The sequence below is a fragment of the Benincasa hispida genome, chromosome 4, assembly GCF_009727055.1.
Source record: "Benincasa hispida cultivar B227 chromosome 4, ASM972705v1, whole genome shotgun sequence".
NCBI classification, from domain to species: Eukaryota; Viridiplantae; Streptophyta; class Magnoliopsida; order Cucurbitales; family Cucurbitaceae; genus Benincasa; species Benincasa hispida.
This window is the reverse complement of record NC_052352.1, coordinates 27936553-27955873: the sequence shown is the minus strand read 5'-3', so window position 1 is coordinate 27955873 and position 19321 is coordinate 27936553. Positions and strand designations below refer to the sequence as shown.

The 19321-nt window shown below is 34.6% G+C and overlaps 2 protein-coding genes across 5 annotated transcripts; one reads left to right on the top strand and one right to left on the bottom strand.

Moving 5' to 3' along the window:
• Nucleotides 1–423: 423 nt before the first annotated feature.
• LOC120075746 (magnesium transporter MRS2-5) lies at nucleotides 424–5121 on the top strand. 3 transcript variants are annotated; one of them, XM_039029391.1, is made up of 7 exons: nucleotides 424–718; nucleotides 1385–1810; nucleotides 2702–2772; nucleotides 3617–3745; nucleotides 3830–4159; nucleotides 4616–4663; nucleotides 4769–5121. In XM_039029391.1, the coding sequence occupies exons 2-7, from the start codon at nucleotides 1486–1488 to the stop codon at nucleotides 4997–4999; spliced, it is 1134 nt and encodes a 377-aa protein (XP_038885319.1). In that variant the 5' UTR covers nucleotides 424–718; nucleotides 1385–1485; the 3' UTR covers nucleotides 5000–5121. The 3 variants fall into 3 exon arrangements, with proteins under 3 accessions (XP_038885319.1, XP_038885317.1, XP_038885318.1); XM_039029389.1 differs by having other exon boundaries at nucleotides 1275–1810; XM_039029390.1 differs by having other exon boundaries at nucleotides 424–899; nucleotides 1275–1810.
• A 1021-nt stretch (nucleotides 5122–6142) lies between these two features.
• LOC120075913 (probable inactive purple acid phosphatase 1) lies at nucleotides 6143–18390 on the bottom strand. 2 transcript variants are annotated; one of them, XM_039029663.1, is made up of 13 exons: nucleotides 18025–18390; nucleotides 17498–17802; nucleotides 17277–17368; nucleotides 17060–17126; nucleotides 16853–16975; nucleotides 10981–11073; nucleotides 10644–10773; nucleotides 10295–10376; nucleotides 9238–9370; nucleotides 8512–8717; nucleotides 8299–8424; nucleotides 7753–8062; nucleotides 6143–6717 (listed from the first exon to the last, which is right to left on the bottom strand). In XM_039029663.1, the coding sequence occupies exons 2-13, from the start codon at nucleotides 17666–17668 to the stop codon at nucleotides 6412–6414; spliced, it is 1839 nt and encodes a 612-aa protein (XP_038885591.1). In that variant the 5' UTR covers nucleotides 17669–17802; nucleotides 18025–18390; the 3' UTR covers nucleotides 6143–6411. The 2 variants fall into 2 exon arrangements, with proteins under 2 accessions (XP_038885591.1, XP_038885590.1); XM_039029662.1 differs by having other exon boundaries at nucleotides 17498–17685; nucleotides 18025–18389.
• Between the last annotated feature and the right edge of the window lie 931 nt (nucleotides 18391–19321).

The window sequence follows — 19321 nt, the reverse complement described above, 5'->3', positions numbered from 1 at the left end:
TGAAAATATATTTTAACAAAAAAAATCTAAAATTACTTAAAGCAAAACTAACTCTGTCGTTCTATTCTTCTAAAGGAAAATTTTCACCTAACTATTGACAAAAATAGCAAAAAAAAAGTACTAATCGATACTGATAGATTTATATCGGCATCTATCAGTAATAGACTTTTATCAATTTCTATAATTGGTAGACTTCTATTAACCTCTATCAAAGAAGATCAAATTTTACTATTTTGTGTAAATAGCCTTAATTTTCTATTTTTGAAAATCCCTCAAATTAATATTTGTTTTTAAATTTTGTACATGTGGTAATTATTCCCGCCTGTCACTTGGGTGACCCGGGTTCGATCTCCGGCAACGGCGTAAATCATTTTAAATTATGTCATAAATCAAAAGCTTTCATCTGGTCTTTGTAGTATAGTGGCGAGTACGCGGGTGGTACGTTCGATCCCCGGCATCGGCGTTTTTATTATTTTTTTTTTCCTTCTTACGTGACGGTGCGACGGTACAATCGAGCAGATACCTGAAAATCATTGCAAAGAATCCGTAAATAAGCCATCTCATCTGCCCAACATCAGTCCACCATTCACCTGCCTGCTAAATCTTGAATTTCTTGTAGATTTTCAATTTCCCGTTGATCCTTTTTTTATTTCTGCATCTGGGTCCTTTGGTTATGGCGTTCCATGTGTTTTCATCCACAAAATTGGGTTGAAAATAGGTTACTTCACTTCCATTTCTTGTGCTTTTATCTGGGTTTTCTTTCGTTTTACCGTTCAGCAGAAGAGTATGTTTGTAGTTTTCCAAGATTAACTTCTTGAAGTTGAAGTTTTTTGTTGAATGGAATGGAGCTTTACTTTGATCGAACTCTATCTTTGTTCTGTGGAAAACTTTTGTTCTGGGTAAGTGTAATCGTATTTGATTTTGGGTAGCAATAACTATGGCTTTTGGTAAGCTTAGTTTGAAATCTCTATGCAGCCCACTAGTGTCATTTTTATTCCCTTTCCTTTTCTAGTTCTAATTTAAGTAGATTTTCTGAGAGCTACTTTGTATCCACCAACTTTGTTATGTCCATTAGGTTTAGTTTATCCTTCAATTAAAGATTCTAAGTTTGTTGATGTTAATTTATCGTTCTACTCTTTATTGTTTATGCTGAAGCTCTCCTTGAAATTTCATGAGTGTGAAATGTGAAAATATGCTTATATGTGCATTAGTCTTAATGTTAGATTGCATTTTAGAGATCTCTTCAACGCCTTTTTCCTTTTAATGTTTGCAAGATTGGGTGCTCCATGCGAAAAAACTGGCAAAATTATTACATTAGTTGATTCTGCATAAGAAATCGAGGCATTGGCTACTTCAATTTTCTACCCTCTGCTGTTGATAGCAGGGGACTACGATCCATGGATGCCTCACGAGATCTGTTATTTACTGTTCCGGATCCACATTTTCGAAACATCGTCGAATACTTAATGTAGAAGGATATTCATTATGGTAGGGGTAAAGAAGAGAGGCCATGGAAATCGTTCTTGGATAAAGATTGATAAGGAAGGGAACTCAGAGGTTTTGGAACTTGAGAAGGCTACGATAATGAGACATTGTTCTTTACCTTCTAGAGATATGCGACTTTTGGATCCTCTCTTCCTTTGTCCATCCACAATTCTTGGAAGGGAGAAGTCAATTGTTGTCAGTCTTGAGCAAATTCGGTGTATAATCACATCTGATGAGGTTTTTTTAATGAACTCCTTAGATGGATGTGCTGCACAGTACAAGTCAGAATTATGCAAGCGTTTGCAGGCAAATAAAGACCAATCAGGTAAATATTTAAATTCCACATACAATTATTTAAGACAGCGATGCTTGCAATCTGCTTGTGAAGCATATAATTTACTGGATATTTTGATTATAGTATTTCAAGTAACAAGTTTATGGTTTACTCCTGGGAGGCGTGTTGATTGTAAGTGTGTTTGGAGATAACTTCTAATGTTCTAGGCTGAAGCATTCAAATTGAAAACTTAATAACTTAAGGCATTTTTTGTCTCTTGGAGCTGGCTTTGGAGCAAGTGAAGCTATTGGCACACTGTTAAGAAAAATTCATTCTCAGCACACAATGCAAGGAGTTGGCCTCAATACCCTTTTATTAAAAATAGTGATAATTGAAAACAAAAAAAACTTTATTGTTCATGGACTCCAAATTTTCCCCCCTGTCCCTTATCCCTCTAATGAACCAATAAAATGAGCACTGTATTTGGAAGGCATGCAGATTAGAAGAATGAGAGAATATTCTTGGCTTTCCTAGTAAAGAAAAAAGTAACATGTGTCGGGTAAACTGTCCTATTTATGTTGAAGTGCAGCTAATCATGATGAATTTGTTACACTTCTACTAAGATTATATTTTACTGGGTAATAGTTTATCTGTGGCCTCATTTAACTACTTGGTAAAGCATAGCTTGTTTTGTTTTTTCTGTCTTGCGATTAAAATTGATGTGTTATCACTTTTGGGGTGGATCTAATATATTGTCTTGTTGAACTATCTGCTAGATAAGACTCATTTTTTTCTTCAGTATTCAAAACCACCACCAGTGCTCCGTTGAAAGAATGGAAAAATTGGTTCAATTTGCAACTTAAACTAGAATTGGTTTGAACTCTTAAAATCCATGCAAATACTGCCATAGCTGCGTATAATGATAATTCCTAATTTGCACAGATGATTTGCCCTTTGAATTTAGGGCTATGGAGCTGGCTCTGGAACTTACTTGCTCACTTCTTGACACTCAGGTATATCTGAGTAAACTTACAATTAAGTATCAGGACATGGATTCTTCATATTTTGTCAATTTCATGTGAACTTTGAAATCAGCAAAATGGTTAGTGTCAAACTTTTGCCACTGCTCAACAAAAAACTGATGGTAAAAGAACAAGTTTTATGTTTTAAGCATGATATTTTGTAGTCCTTTGGTCTCTCAGAGTTTACAGAGGATCTAAATCTTCATCCACTCCTTGGGCCAGTCCACTGTTATGTTAGCATGCATTTTTTGTAGCACTTCTGTCTGCTTGGAGAGCTATTTTATAATCTCCAGTTGTTTGGCTGGAGGAGATATCTTGCTTTTTGTTACCGTGTAAACCCGTCCATCGTTGGTTAGACATGATCTTTTAGAGACATAGATAACCATAACATGTCTTCAAGTTTAGTGCTGAATAATGTACTATTTGCCTCGAATTAGTGCAGCCAGAGAACACAGGTGGTTCGCTTTGGTTTTGGTCAATTTGATGGTTGATTATCTGTTTGGTCAGTGAAATGTAGAAAATAACAACCAATTTGAAACCTCTTTTTTGGAAAATGAACCGACCAAATTGACTTTCCACATCTGAAAAAAAAAATCAGATAGAAGAGAACTGATCTACTTGCACTCCTTCTAAAAGGAAAATATACAAAGAATCCATTTTCAATCCTTAAGCTCTAGTAACTGCCATTGGTGTGTTATGCAGTCTCATAGCTGCTGTTATCTACTTCTAAATCCTCATTGTCGAGTTAGCTGGTCTTTGAACTCCTTTATAGTTTGTTGAGGTATTAACTAGTCACGGTTAGAACCTCATACCTTGAGATTCTTGAGTTCAACAGGTGAAAGGGATGGAAATGGAGATATACCCTCTACTGGATGATTTAGCATCTTCAATAAGCACCCTTAATCTTGAAAGAGTTCGAAGATTTAAAGGCAACCTTCTGACCTTGACTCAACAAGTGCAAAAGGCAAGTACGTCAGAGTTTCATCATCTTTTGCAACTATGCTTTTTTGCGACATTGCATCACATATAATATAGTGTCAACTATCAGGTGCGTGATGAAATTGAACATCTGATGGATGATGATGGTGATATGGCTGAGATGTATCTAACAGAGAAGAAACAAAGATTGGAGGCAAACATCAGAAGTAACTCGTATTTGGAAGCTAATTTCTTTGGGAAACAGCTACCAAAATCAGCTCCTGTTTCGCCAGTGGGTTCTGCCAATGGAACTTACAAATTACAAAGGGCTTTTAGCAGTATTGTGAACTCTAGCAGCTTGATAAGTTCATCAACCAGCGGAGATAACATTGAACAATTGGAGATGCTGCTCGAAGCATACTTTGTGGTCATTGATGACATGCTCAGTAAATTGTTATCGGTATGATATATTAGAATGGATACAGTCTTTTCAGTTAAAAGGGGGAAAAAAAAAAAGTAACTTTTTCTTTTTGAATGAATGTACTTTTTCAATCACTTCTTGATGCATAGAGGCACATCTCCAGCAACATATTGTTGACCAATCTACTAGAATGATGATATCTATTTACATTATTAGTTTAGCTATGTGATTCTCAGTTGACACTCATAAACTCCACTTGGGTTCTTGTATTGCACCTTATGCTCGATAGCCGTTAGAAAATGACAACAACTTGAGAATAGGTCAACTAGTTTAGGCATATACCTTTAACTCAAGAGGTTAGAGGTTCAAATCTCCCAATTCCACACAACTTGAGAATAGGTCAACTAGTTTAGGCATATACCTTTGACTCAAGAGGTCAGAGGTTCAAATCTCTCAACTCGTGCTGATACCGAAACGTTTTCATGTATTATGCAGCTCAAAGAATCTATAGATGACACAGAAGATCTGATCAACATTAAACTGGTAACTCCTGCTGCGAAGTTTTCTTTATGGTTAGCTAATCACATGGAATGCAAGAATGATTGTAATTTGGTGCTTTCTTTTTTTTTTTTCTTTTTGGATGAACAGGGCAACGTTCAGAACCAGCTGATACAATTTCAGTTGCTATTTACTGCAGCTACATTCTTGGCTACAATGTTTGCAGCTTTAACAGCGGTTTTTGGCATGAATTTTGTCGACAATGTCTTCGAGCATCCGACTTCTTTCCAGTTGATAGTTTACTTGACCTTGATTGCCTGTGGTCTTGTGTATTTCGGTTTTCTATTATATTTTAGGTACAAGAAAATATTCCCACTGTAATTGAGCTAAGAGAATATATACCTCTCTGCAAATGGAACTAAGATTTGAAAATGGTATGTCGTGTAAATATTTCCTGTGAAAATCATATTTGTGTGAAACTAGTTGTTTTACGTTTTTAGTCATCCTCGGCGGTTTGAGCATTTTTTTTTTTTTTAAGTTCAGCCATTGTAGAGGTGGGATCAAATTATCGAACTTTGTGATGGTAATTGGTACATTATTTGTCAAACTATGTTCATATTGACATTTCATGACATACAATTCTCTATAAAAAGAAGAAAATTTTTAAATAGAAGTATTTGAGTTTATTTTTCAAGAAAAGTATTAGGTTAGTTATTGAACTTTACATTGTGATAATTTAATTGGATGTTATCATATTAAAAAAAAGTTTTAAATAGAAGTATTTGATTTGTATGTTTCAAGATATGATATTATGAGAAAAGTTTTAGGTTATAACTTGTACTTTCATTTTTTAATAATGTAGTATGTGAACTTTTGTAGGTAAAATTTAGTTTTTATAATTTATAATATATAACAATCCAATCTCTAAATAAAATATTTCATCAAAATTGAGTATGAATTTTCATTCATGGAATAACAAAATCCTTAAAGTTTATAAACATATTTAGTCCCTATCCAGTTTATTCATCTACATATATTTTTAAAAATCTCATCATTCGTAACAATATTTTTCATGAGTTTTAAAGTACAAGGACTCAATTATTACACATTAAAATTTAGGGACTAACAATTATAAAAATAAAAATATTGAACCAACTCATTATAAACTTAGGTTCCTCATGGATCTAATGGTCATTAGAAAATGTCCATAAATGTTTTATAGTGTTTTCATTTTCATAAAGCAGTTATGGTCAACCAAAAGTCATAATAAATTATATTTAAATAAGAGCGTATAATTTTTTTTAAATGAAAATTCAAACATATGATCTTTTGGTTAAGTATATATGTTTTAACTGAATTGAATTATACTTGAGCCGATACACAATTTAGGTGAAATTTGAAAACTTTTTGAATTACACATATTTAGACTTACAAATACATTACCTTCCCAAACATTAATTTCACAAGATGAATACATTTACTTTTTCCAGCTTTCCAACTTTATATTTAGAACGCTCGAGATTATTATGAACCAAACATCTCCTAGAAAATCAATACAACCACTCAGCTTTCACTGAAAACAATATATCTGAAATATCATTAGATAGATGCTTTTGTGGTTGAAACTAAGACAGAATGGTATTTGAACCAATAATAAGTGGTTGATGTGTCCTTACAATGCAACTTATATGCATACTGAGCTTTGGCTGAATACTGAAATTAAAAGAGGCTTATTATTGGTAACATGTGGGCACGAAGATCTTGTGCCTTTCATCGAATGGTCGAATGCAGTATTACGAAGCCAATGTTGTTCTGGGACAACTATCAACTGCACAGGCTAAAATGTCCCTGTAGTCCCTTGATATTCTGAAAGAATCATAAACCTTTCCATCACTACTCCTCTTGTACTCAAACAATAGGTTTGAATGGTCAAATGCAGTAAGCTTGACAAATCCGTAATCATAATCTCTGTAAATACTCCATTTTGTTTGGAGTGAGATAAATGGTGAAAGACTTGCTCCTCCACCACCAGCAACAACATGAATTGTTCCATTCAAGGTGCCCTTATAGTAATGTTTCCCCTCATTGGTACAAGTATTCTGTGAAAGAAATGGAAGACAGTGTAAATGTTAGCTCTGTTAATATGGGAACAGAATCTAATAGCACAGTGATGATTGTGCATACAGTCTGGAAGCAGCATATCTAAGAAAATATTATCCAAATATTGACTATTATAATAAGTTTTCGAATAGTTTTACTATAGATAAGCGTGAGTTATAATAATTGGGAACTTCAACTATTATAATGAGAGATCCAAACAAACAATGAGGGGGCTATAATAACCACTCCACCTAAGGCATGTTGGGGTGCAAATGCACCCTAAATGTATATAACCGGGTGTTGTTTCTAATTGTCGCAAGATCACCCCTATTGGTATCAATCTCAAAAGTCGAAATATTTCCATCATGCCAACAAAGACCAAATTATAATGTCAAACGGCATTGTAATATTAGAAAGATCAAGAAATATGCAAAGCTGCAAATTTACAGTAAGATGAAGCTTTTGCAGTTGAAGGCTAAGGGGAAAAAAAGGGAACTATGAAGCTGTTTTCAGAAACAGGCCTTGCTTACCATAACCGAAACATATCCCAGAAGTGAAAATGCATGGCATTATTACAAACCGAATTGGGTTATTCTTAGATTTGAAGCAGAATGATTTTCAGCCCAAACCTTTATGTGGCCACTCAAATGAAAAATGAACTCAAATCATTAGACACTAATAAAGCCAACTGTCAAGGTGGTCACAACTTCTAAATTTGCAACTTAGGAATCTGTCTCCTTTGTTATCAAATTTTCACGACAAAATATATATATATATATATGTGTGTGTGTGTGTGTGTGTGTGTGTGTGTGTTCCCCGCCTGACCTTACAGCATTTGGGTATCAAAGAAATCTATAGGATATTAAATCATAGATAGGTGGCCACCATGGGATGAACCATGACCTCTTAATCATTTATCAAGGTCATGCCCTCTATTTACTACTAGAGCAATCCATGATGGTTTATATGTATGTTCCTTGTTAAATAACAAGGAAACATGGGGAAAAATTACATGAGACAAAATTCAAGAATACCTGGTAGATAGGACATGTTCTCTCGTAACTATGCACATGGCCATATATGGCAAGATCAACCTTATATTTCTGCCAAAGGCTTTGAAGGCTCTCACGCCCCATTGGTTCTGAAGATGATCCTTGTTCAGCATAAAAAGTGCATGACGAGTAACCCAACACACGATGTGCCAGGAAAATTAGCCATGGTTGCTTTTGCCGATCAACAGATGCTAGACAGTGCTCAATGAATCTATATTGTTCTGTTCCCTCTCTCCAGTCAAGCTCTGTGTTGGCAACGCAGAAGCGAAACATACCATAGTCTGTGGCATACCTGATATAATAGGATACACATGTTAAGCTGAGGAATTGTGCATTAAATCTTGAGAACAATGAAAATATGGATGGCACAAATATGTGTTCAAATAGTCCCTATTATACTTTAGTTATTTACTTTACATAATCAAACGTTAGAATAAAAAATCTCAGAATATTGTCCTACGGTGTGAACAGAAACATATTTTGAGCCAATTAAATTTAGTCAGAAGTTATCATAACAATCTTCATTACCAAAAATTTTCCCGATTCTCAGCAGGGACATAAAACATATTTTGAGCCACCACACCGCATTCTCCCCCTGAATCCATGGTGTCATAGAAGGATCCACTCCCTGGCCAGTCACGCTCATGATTACCACTGAAACAACATATGTACAGTTAAATAAAACAAAGAAGAACAAACTACATGTCAGACAATGTGTGAGCTATTTAGGGAAGGAAGTACCTAGCAATCATGTAAGGCACTGTTGATGCAATTGGCCCAATCTGTGCAGTAAACTGATCCCACTGTGAAAGGTATCCAGTTGCATAACATATATCTCCAATGTGGAAAACTATATCGATATTTTTCAAATCTTGCATAAGCTGTCTAGTAGTATTGAGAGAGCCACGTTGGAAATTGTTGTATTCATTAGAGCCATCAGCTTCATCCTGTGTAGTATATTAGATAAAGAAAAGTTCTAAAGCCTTTATATTGTGATGGTCATAAACTGAATGAAGCAATTATATTTTCCAGGAAAGCAACTTTTGGATGTACGGATACAAATATAGTTGCTATAAAACTTTTCGTTTGAACTTGTTATTAAGCATATAATTGAATGAACAATTGGACATGATTTCCAATTTAACTGTGAACCTTTGCCATAGGAGGTTGCAGCATTCAGAAATTCTTAGATTGCATTTTTTTGTTTAAAATGAAAAACTATTTTTATGATTTTAATTAAAGTTGAGTCAAAATTCTCTCTCTAACTGTGAGGTGTGTGTGAATGCCCTTTTTGAAACACTGCACATCATGTGTAACTTTGTCCACACCATGATTTAGGAAACATTTACTAAAATGTGATCTTTTGTATACTGAGAATTTACCAAAACAAACTCTTCATCTCAGTGAGTTCATATTGTTTGTCGTTCTCGGGCTTGTAAATGTAAAAAACTAGTAAAAGATCCAAACCTTTCCCATATCACCAAAAATGACAACCCTTTGTAATGAATTTTGACCAGGATAAGGTGAGGCTCTGAATTTATATGTTGAGCTCCAAATATATGTGCCATTGGTTAATCTATGCCCCAACTTGTATGTATACCTGCATAATAAGTGTGCAAAAATATTAACAATCTTTAAGTGGTACTTGGTATTATCGTCCAGGACATACAAAAACTTATAACCTTGCATAGGAACTCAGCCTTCAAACTTCTCTGGGTTTGTATGTTAGAATATTAATAGGGTTATATTGAGAGTATTAGTTGTGAGATAATTTTATTACTAGGTAATTAGGGAGAGGTGAGTTGGTCATAAATAGAGGAAGTTAGGGAGATGAGAAGATAATTAATATTCTGGGGAATCAGTCCATAGTGAGTGGATTGTGGAAGAGAGAGAACACTCTTAAAAGGATATTGATATATTATAAATTCTCTTTGATATTGCAATATAGCTTTCTATTTGTTTTCTTATAATTCAGATCCCAAAAGCTAAGAAGCATGCATACGATACGACATGACACAGTAGCACGTTACTTTTTAAAAATGTAGGAGTAAGACGTGGACACATCAATTACATGTTTATTAAAATATGCATTTTTAAAAAATATATATCCCTTTTGTACAAGATGGAAATTCAAAATCAAAAAGCTTATGAATTGATCTGCTTAAAAGAATGAGCTCAATGTATTTTATGCTCGAAGTCTATTATTTTTGTCCTATATATGTCTATTTATTATGTATAATAAGTGTTTAATATGTGTCTAACAAATGCTAGACTCATTGACTTTGCACAACTAGTGTCTAACACATATCTATTGTGCTAAGACGTGTTCAAGTGTCTTAACACGTGTCCATGTTGAACACTTAGCCAAATTGAAGTGTCCATAATTCTTAGCCTAACAGTATAACTTTCATAAGCCTCTCAACAGTATAAATAGTCTTAAATCTTATTACATTTGGACCTGTTTAACGAGATGGTCTACAGCTAATATAATTATGCATAGCAGTTTGGTATTGATTTAACTTACTCTTGGTTGGGCCATAATTCCTTAAGAAAACTGGTATGTATAAATCCAGGGTCCCGCCATCCCTCTGTCCTTGCAGGTGCACCTAAAAGTGTATTCTATGAGATGAAATATCTTTAGATGAGAAATAGAAAACAGCACAAGTTTGGGTTACTTACAAAACATGAGATTGGAAAATAATAGTACATATAATGATAGCAGATTGCCAATCCCCCATATAACTGACTCTTTTATGTTAATTATTAATTAAGATCATGTAGATTTTTAACATTGCATAGGAATGGAGTAACAGCTACTAAATTGTTTGGCAGGGTAATGGTGCATAAGGTCTGGATTTAAGGAATTCACATACCACACATGCTGTTACGATCAAAAGTCAATGTCCCAGCTGGGGATTGCATAAGGTATTTTCCATTTTGGCTCCATGCAACCAAAGGTTCGGCCTCATCAATTCCATATCCACTTGTCCATGTTACAGTCATCTGAGTATCAATGGTTAAATCATATCATTTTCATATAGATTTAACTAACAAAAAAGTATGAGCGATTATCACAAACCTCATTGACATGTACATATGAAATTATGCAATAGAGCTGGTAAACTAATGGAAACTAATGAGTTGAAGTTTATCTATTCACTAAAAAGGCCTAGGCAAACCAGTAGTGAGAACACAAGTACTAGCTCTTACTTCATTCCAATTTTTCCCTTGTGCCAAGCGTGGGTAAAGTGGTGCATCAGGATTTGCAAAAGTTACTCGGTTTGATATTGCCACCACCTTTGGCTAAATATGAGAAGGGAAAGAAAAGGGAAAGAATTAGATAAAATGTAAGCAAACAAATTCACCAAAATATTTCCAAGGTTAAGTGCAATATGCAAGTATCAATGTTGCTAAAGGAGAAAACAGGTGAATATTCGCTGGCCCAGTTGATTGTATATCGATATGATCAAATTATTGAGTGCATGAGATAAATTGTCTGGTATATGTACACTGATACGAGAGAAACCAGACACACTAGCTGACTAACATAAAAAGGCGAGACACTAGGTCATGAGAATTACATCTTGCTATAGTTCTATTGTTAGAGTTTTCCATTATTGTAAACATCTTGTTATATTTTCCTTTTCTATACTTTCCTTCTTTGGTCACTCTTGTACACTTGTATTTATTCATATCTTTGGTGAATGGGATAGAGTATTCTGATTCTCTCTCAGTTTTACATGGTATCAAAGTGCTTTTAAAAAAAATTAGGGTTTTATGAACCTTAGGGTTTGATAATTTAGAACCCGTTTGTGTTACATCTAGGGGTTTGTGGAGTGATGAGTTTATACTTTTGCTCACCACCGTCATCATTGGTTTGTTCACCACCGCCGCCGCCGAAAAAAGGGAGGGTTGTTTTTCTTTGCTATTTTTCAACACTGCTCAATCCATCGAGGAGCACAGCCGCCGATCTACAAAACCCAAAATCCAGTGTTTCTTTTTTGAGGTAATGGCTGATAAGAAATCAGTAGTCATGTCTGAGATGGTTCCTATGGTGTCAAAAGTAACTGAATACAAGTTGAATGAATCCAATTACTATTCATGGAGATCAAATGTTCGCCACTTTATTAAGAGCATGGAGATGGATGATCACCTCACAGAAGAGCCACCGATTGATCCTACTAAAAAGATTTGGTGGGGGGACGATTCAAGAATGCTTCTACAGATCAAGAATTCTACTCACCGTGAAATCGTTGAATTAGTAAATCACTATGAATCAATCAAGGAACTATTGAAATATTTGAATTTTCTTTATTCTGGGAAAGAGAACATTAATAGAGTGTTTGATGTTTGTAAGACTCTATATCAACCTGATCAAGATAAAAATCTCTTACAAGCTACTTTATGGAGGTAAAAAATACATGTGTGGAATTCAATGCCTTGATGTCAATCAGCACGGATCCAAAAATTCTAATAGCTCAACGTGAAAAGTTGTTTATCATGAGTTTTTTAGTTGGTTTTGCACCTAAATATGAGATGGCCAAAGATCAAGTGTTGTCAAGCTCAAATATCTCATTGTTGGAAGAAGCTTATAGTCGAATACTACGTACAGAGAAGCTACAAGTAGTTGTGTCACTGATTCTAGTAGTGCTTTGATTGGGCGCACACAAATGATTATAGAGGTAATAAGGGGTTGAATCGAATAGCTCCAAAGGTCATCATAATAACCAAAGATCAAATTCAGGAGGTGTTGTTTGCTATTACTGTCGTAAACCTGGCCATACGAAACATGAATGCAGAAGATTGATGAATAAGGTCATCACAATAACCAAAGATCAAATTCAGGAGGTGTTATTTACTATTACTGTCGTAAACCTGGCCATACGAAACATGAATACAGAAGATTGATGAATAAGGATCAGAGTGTCATCTGCACATGTTGCTTCTACTCCTGTTAATCTTGACAAGTCAATTACGATTTCTGCAGAAGAGTTTGTTAAATTTCAACAGTATCAAGAGTCATTGACAACATCATCTTCTACTCCTATACGGCCATCGCAGAGACAGGTAACATCTCTAAATGCCTTCTTTCCTCCACATTAAAATGAGTCATTGACTCTAGCGCTAAAGACCATATGACAGGTAACCAGTTTATTCTCTTACCTTTATATATCTACTTCTTCACCTAATGTCACTATAACTGATGGAACCTCCACTCCTGGTTTAGGATCAGGAACCGTCCATCTTACTAAATCAATTTCTTTGTCATCAGTTTTAAATTTACCACTTTTCTCGTTTAATTTGATTTTGGTCAGTAAACTCACTTGTGATCTTCATTGTCGTGTCTCCTTTTTTTTTTCCTAGTTATTGCTTATTTCAAGATCTTACGACGAAGCAGACTATTGGTAAATGACGTGAATTTGGAGTTTTTTGCATCTTTGAACCACAAATACCAACAACCATCGCTTTAGCATGTTGTCTCCCTTTGAAGAGCATTGTCGTTTGGGTCATTCGTCTATCTCTATGTTAAAGAGTCTTCGTCCACAACTTCAACATTTGTCTTCTTTAGATTGTGAATCGTGTCAGTTTGTTAAATTTCATCGTTTGAGTTTGTATCCTCGAGTCAATAAACAAGCTAGTGCTCCTTTTGAATTAGTACATAATGATGTTTGGGGTCCATGTCCTATTGAGTCCAAAGGAGGGTTTAGGTATTTTGTTACATTTGTCGATGACTATTCTAGTGTTACGTGGTTATATTTAATGAAAAATCATTCTGAGTTACTTTCTCATTTTCATAACATCCATGCTGAAATTCAAACTCAGTTTAGTGGTGCTCTTAAAGTCTTACGGAGCGATAATGCCAAGGAATATATCTCCCATGCATTCAAATCTTATTTAGATGCCCATGACATTCTTCATCAATCTTCTTGTGTCGATACTCCATCTCAAAATCAGGTTGCAGAACGAAAGAATCGTCCTCTTCTTGAGAAAGCCAAAACCTTGATGTTTCAGATGCATGTTCCAAAATCCTTTTGGGCTGATGTTATTTCCATAACTTGTTTCTCAATAAATCACATGTCCTCTTCCATTCTTAAGGGTGAGATACCTTTTCGAACTTTATGCCTTAAATAACATTTGTTTCCCATTCCACCCAAAATATTTGGTTGTACCTATTTTGTTCGGGATGTTCGGTCTCAACATACCAAGCTAGATCCAAAGTCTTTAAAATGTATTTCGTTTGGTTATTCCCGTGTTCAAAAGGGGTATTGGTGTTATTGTCTTAGTCTAAATAAATATCTTGTCTCTCCTAATGTCACGTTTTCTTTAACATTCCTCATTTTTTTCATCGCCATCTTTCTCTTCAAATAAGAGTCAAGGGGAGCATAAGGAATTAGAGGATGATTTCCTTGTCTGCACAATTGTTTCCCCTTCCGATCCTCTTCCTGATTCATCTCTACCTATGGCTATCTCTACTCTTCCACCCATCGTTAAGATCTATACTCGATGACAACCTCCTTCAGTTTCATGCCCGGTACCAGAGGCTTCTTTGTCTCCTTCATTTCCATGCCCTGTACCTGAGTCTTCTTCGTCATTGGATTTAAAAACAAGTGATGATCTTCCTATTGCTCTTCGTAAAGGTAAACGTAAGTGTGCTCATCCTATTTCCTCTTTTGTTTCATATAACCATTTTTCGTCTTCCACATGTTCATTCATTGCATCCTTAGAGTCTGTATCCATTACTAAAACTATTCATGAAGCTTTGTCTCATCCTAGTTAGCGTGCCGCAATGGTGGAGGAGATGACTGCCTTAGATGATAATTGTACTTGGGATCTAGTTTCTCTCCCGGCAGAAAAGAAGGCTATCGCTTGCAAATGGTTGTTTGCGGTTAAAGTCAATCTTGATGGTTTTGTTGCTCGATTAAAAGCACGTCTTGTAGCAAAAGGCTTCACACAAACTTATGACGTTGACTATGCTGATATTTTTTCTCTTGTAGCAAAAATGACATATGTGAAATTGTTTATTTCATTAGCTTCAATAAATCATTGGCCTTTACATCAACTTGATATTAAAAATGCATTTCTTCATGGTGATCTTCAAGAAGAGATGTATATGGAGCAACCACCAGGGTTTGTTGCTCAGGGAGAGAATGGAACGGTGTGTCACCTTCGTAAATCTTCATATGGATTAAAGCAGAGTCTAAGGGCTTGGTTTAGTAAATTTAGTCAGGTGATTGAAAGCTTTGGAATGCAAAAGAGCATGTAAGATCATTCGGTCTTTTTTAAGAGATTTGAGGGTGGTGTCATCTTGTTAGTCGTATATGATATTGTGATTACTAGTGACGATGCTTTAGGTATCCAGTCCCTAAAGACCTTTCTTCATAGTCAATTCCATACAAAAGATTTGGGCATGTTGAAATACTTCTTAGGAATTGAGGTAATAAGAAGTAAGAAAGGAATACTATTATCACAGAGAAAATATGTACTTGACTTGTTGACTAAAACAGAGAAGCTAGGGACTAAGCCATGTAGTACCCCAGTGATGCCCAACTTACAGCTCACAAAAGATGGAGAATTGCTAAAAGATTCTGAAAGATATAAGAGGTTAGTGGGAAAACTTAATTACCTTACCGTGACTCGACCTGACATAGCCTATTCAGTGAGTATTGTGAGTCAGTATATGTCACGCCCTACAGTTGATCATTGGACTGCATTGAAACAGATTCTGTGTTATCTGAACACTGCTCCTAGGCGTGGTTTATTATATAAGGATTATGGTCATACTAATATTGAATGTTTCTCCGATGTCAATTGGGTAGTATCTAAATAAGACAAAAGATCAACTATATTGTATTTTTGTTGGTGGTAATTTGATTTCTTTGAAGAGTAAGAAGCAAAATGTGGTGTCACGTTCAAGTGCGGAATCAGAATATATAGCAATGACACAGTCTGCATGTGAATTGATTTGGATATATCAACTTCTTGTTGAGTTGGAATTTGAAATCACCACATCGACAAAGTTGTGGTGTGATAATCAAGCAGCACTTCATATCCTGTCTAATCCAGTATTTCATGAAACTAAACATATTGAAGTTGATTGTCATTTTGTACATGAGAAAATTCAACAAGGTTTGATATCTACAGGATATGTGAAGACTGGAGAACTAGGAGATATCTTCACGAAAGCATTGAATGGAACACGTATAGATTATCTATGTAACAAGTTGAGCATGATTAACATATATGCTCCAACTTGAGGGAGGGAGGGTGTTATAGTTCTATTGTTTGGATTTTCCATTATTGTAAATATCTTGTTATATTTTCCTTTATTATGCTTTCCTTCTTTGGTCACTCTTGTACACTTGTATATATTCATATCTTTGAATGGAATAGAGTATTCTGATTCTCTCTCAAACCTAAGAGTTTACACAACTCATTTGCAAGTTGTGCAATGCTTGGCTTGAATCAACCGACGTCATCAAATTAGGTTCTGTATTCAAAGTTTAAATAACCCTCAATAGAAAAATAATTAATCTGTAACTCTTAGAAGAAACTAAGACTCGTGGTAAGCATCCAAATAGTTAAAAATTTTGAACTAAATCAACTCGATAGGAAGGCAGACTCTAGAAAGAATATGTCATGGTTAACTTAAATAATTTAAAATACTCAACCAAGATTTCCATACCCCATAAAAATCTATCATTACAATGATAAGGTATTATTCGCTTGGGAGGCTCAATTCGAAGGGGAGGGCGAAAGGCAATAATACAAATCCCAGAAGTAAAAAGAACAAGATAGTTGGGTCCTCGTGGATAATGATAAATTTAAGTACTATTCACTTAAGGTTCTGGGTTGTGAGCTCACATAACCCAGAAAGCAATTATTCACTTAATCTTTTAACTTTTAAATTTCGCATGATAGTGCAAAAGTTCAGAACACAATCCTGAAGCATCAAATCAGTGAAAGGTGAATAAGATCAGACAACACAGGAATGGTTGTAGAAAAATTGTCTATTGGGATCAAATTTGTTGTCCATAAATATTCTGAATCGATGCAGGGAAAAAAACCAATAAAGACAGCATACTTTTGATAAACCACCAGAAAATAATGCAAAAGAGAAGTCTGCTCTCTGATTTATCAGCTGAAGTTTCAAAAGCCCTCGTCCACTACTTTTGTAGTTGGGATTTGTGTAATTTGCATACAGAAACTGCAATAAAATTCCTATAATTAGCTTGTGCAAATTGAGGTTAAAAATACTCATGCAACAATATAAAAATCAAGTGGAATGGACCTTGATAGGTGCAGAACACAATAATGGTGGATATACTCTTGGATTCTCTACAGGGCAGGTAGAAGAACTGAAACAGATGAAGCAAAATTTTCCTTCCAATAAATGAAACAACCATACTAGCATAAACTAAACAAGAAAAATGCTTAGGAGTTGGGAAACTCCAGAAATTAATTCAATCCAATGCAGGTGAGATAGGCATATGCAAAATAGTATAAACCTGAAATTGGCTGGAGAAAATACTCCAATCCAATCATCAGAGGACGGTTCTGGAGAACTATACTCCAGCGTTACCCATTCTGTATTTTCCCCCTGCAACATCCTCAATCAAAAGTAGCGTTAAGAAGAAATACATGTTAGCTTGCAAGATTGGCATTTCTACAGAGTTAAAAACACAATCGTCCACGAAACTAGAACAAAACATATGGGATTGAAGCTTGCCTTCGATCCAAGAACCGATGGAGAGGCTTTAACATTAGCATGTTCATTAAGGGCGAATGTAGTTTTATGAATGGCAATTTTCGAGAAAGGATGGTTTCCATGTGATTTGACTTGTTGCAGTGTCGCTAGAATCCATAATATTCCCAGACAGACAAACTCCAGAGGTCTCATCACACCCAAGATCCGAACTGAACCAGAAATCAAATCGGTAAGAAGATTTTAGCAAAATCCCTCTCTATAAATCACCATATAAATAATCCACATAGCATTGACAGTGAGTGGAAAACAGCTCAACTTGACATCCACTGAAAGAGAGAAAAAATAAAATAAAATAAAATAAACAAAATCTGCAAGTTGACCTCACTCATGAAAAGCAGTTCAAATTGGTACAAAAGACAATCTCTCCCACTCGAAGTCCACAAGCTCTCAAGTACTTAGTTAATCACACTAAAACTGAACTTAAAATTTATATTCAATAACGATAAACGAAGATTAGAAATCGTTAGAGAAAGGTGATCAATAAGTACCTGCGAAAGAACTAAACTGCAAGAGATTCGAATTGGAATTTGAAAAAACTTGGAACTGCTACGAAACTGTTTTCCGACGATTATCGCCGACTGAGTGGGTCGTTTCAAATTCGAATTCAATTGGAACGGGTGATACAGATGATAAACAGCCATGAGTGAAGAGCTTTAAATAATCGAAAGGTATGCGGAATCTTGCGAGTAGATTCCTGTCATTACCGGTTCTGACGCTATGATTGCGAGATTTTACGTCGCCGGGGAGTCACCACTGTCGATCGGACTTCTCCCGCAGCAAATTCCATTTTTCTTTTACCATTACGTGCAATTTTTGTTGTTGTTGTTGTGGTGGTTTTTTTTTTTTTTTTTTTTTTTATCATTTTTGCACTAATTACTCCTAATGCTTAGTTTCTTGAAATTACTCATAAACCAATCTCTTTTAAAAAATTCCAACAAGACATTTTGTACATGGATGTCTTTAATTTGGATTGATTTTTAACTGCTCAACAAAAATATCTATGAAAAAAAAATGATTGTAAGCTATTTAGAAAAGTTGATTAGGTTTGAGTTATGCTCAACAAAAAAAAAATCAACCTGAATACGTTTTTATTTTCTATTTTTTCAATTTTAGCATAGCTCAAGTATAAATTTTAGATAAAAGAAAAGTGGGCTCTTTTCAAATAAACAAAAATAAACCAACTTATTTATAAATATAATAAAATATCATTTATCTACCAGTGATGGATGTCTATTGTAATTTATCGTATATTGATAAATGTCATCGTGGTTTATCACTAATAGACAATGACATTGTGTTATACTTGAAAATATTTTTAATAGTTTTACCATTTAAATGAATTACTCAAAAAGTTAATTGAGTTGTTTTTTTAAATCTAAACATACTTCAATAATATACTCTCTATACGGAGAGGTTAATTAGGTTGTTATCATCAGTGTGTATATATATATACGCTCAATTAAAATGTTAAATGTTTGAATTTCCATCTCACGTGGTCAACTTAAAGAAAAGTAATTTAAGTAGTTTCTAAAAGGATCAAATTACAAGTTTATTTACTAAGCATTAAGATTTATGTCTAGCAGATCTTTAAACTTTCAATTTTGTATAATGGTATCTAAAATATTTGAATTTTTTTAAAATTAATTTATCAATTGAAAATCAATTTGAACTTTTTGTTTGGTACATTTCTTAAAAATATTAAAGTAAAGAGACTAAATTTATAATTTTAAAAGCTTATATATCAAATATACACAAACTTTAAAGTTTAAAGATCCTCGTTTGGTA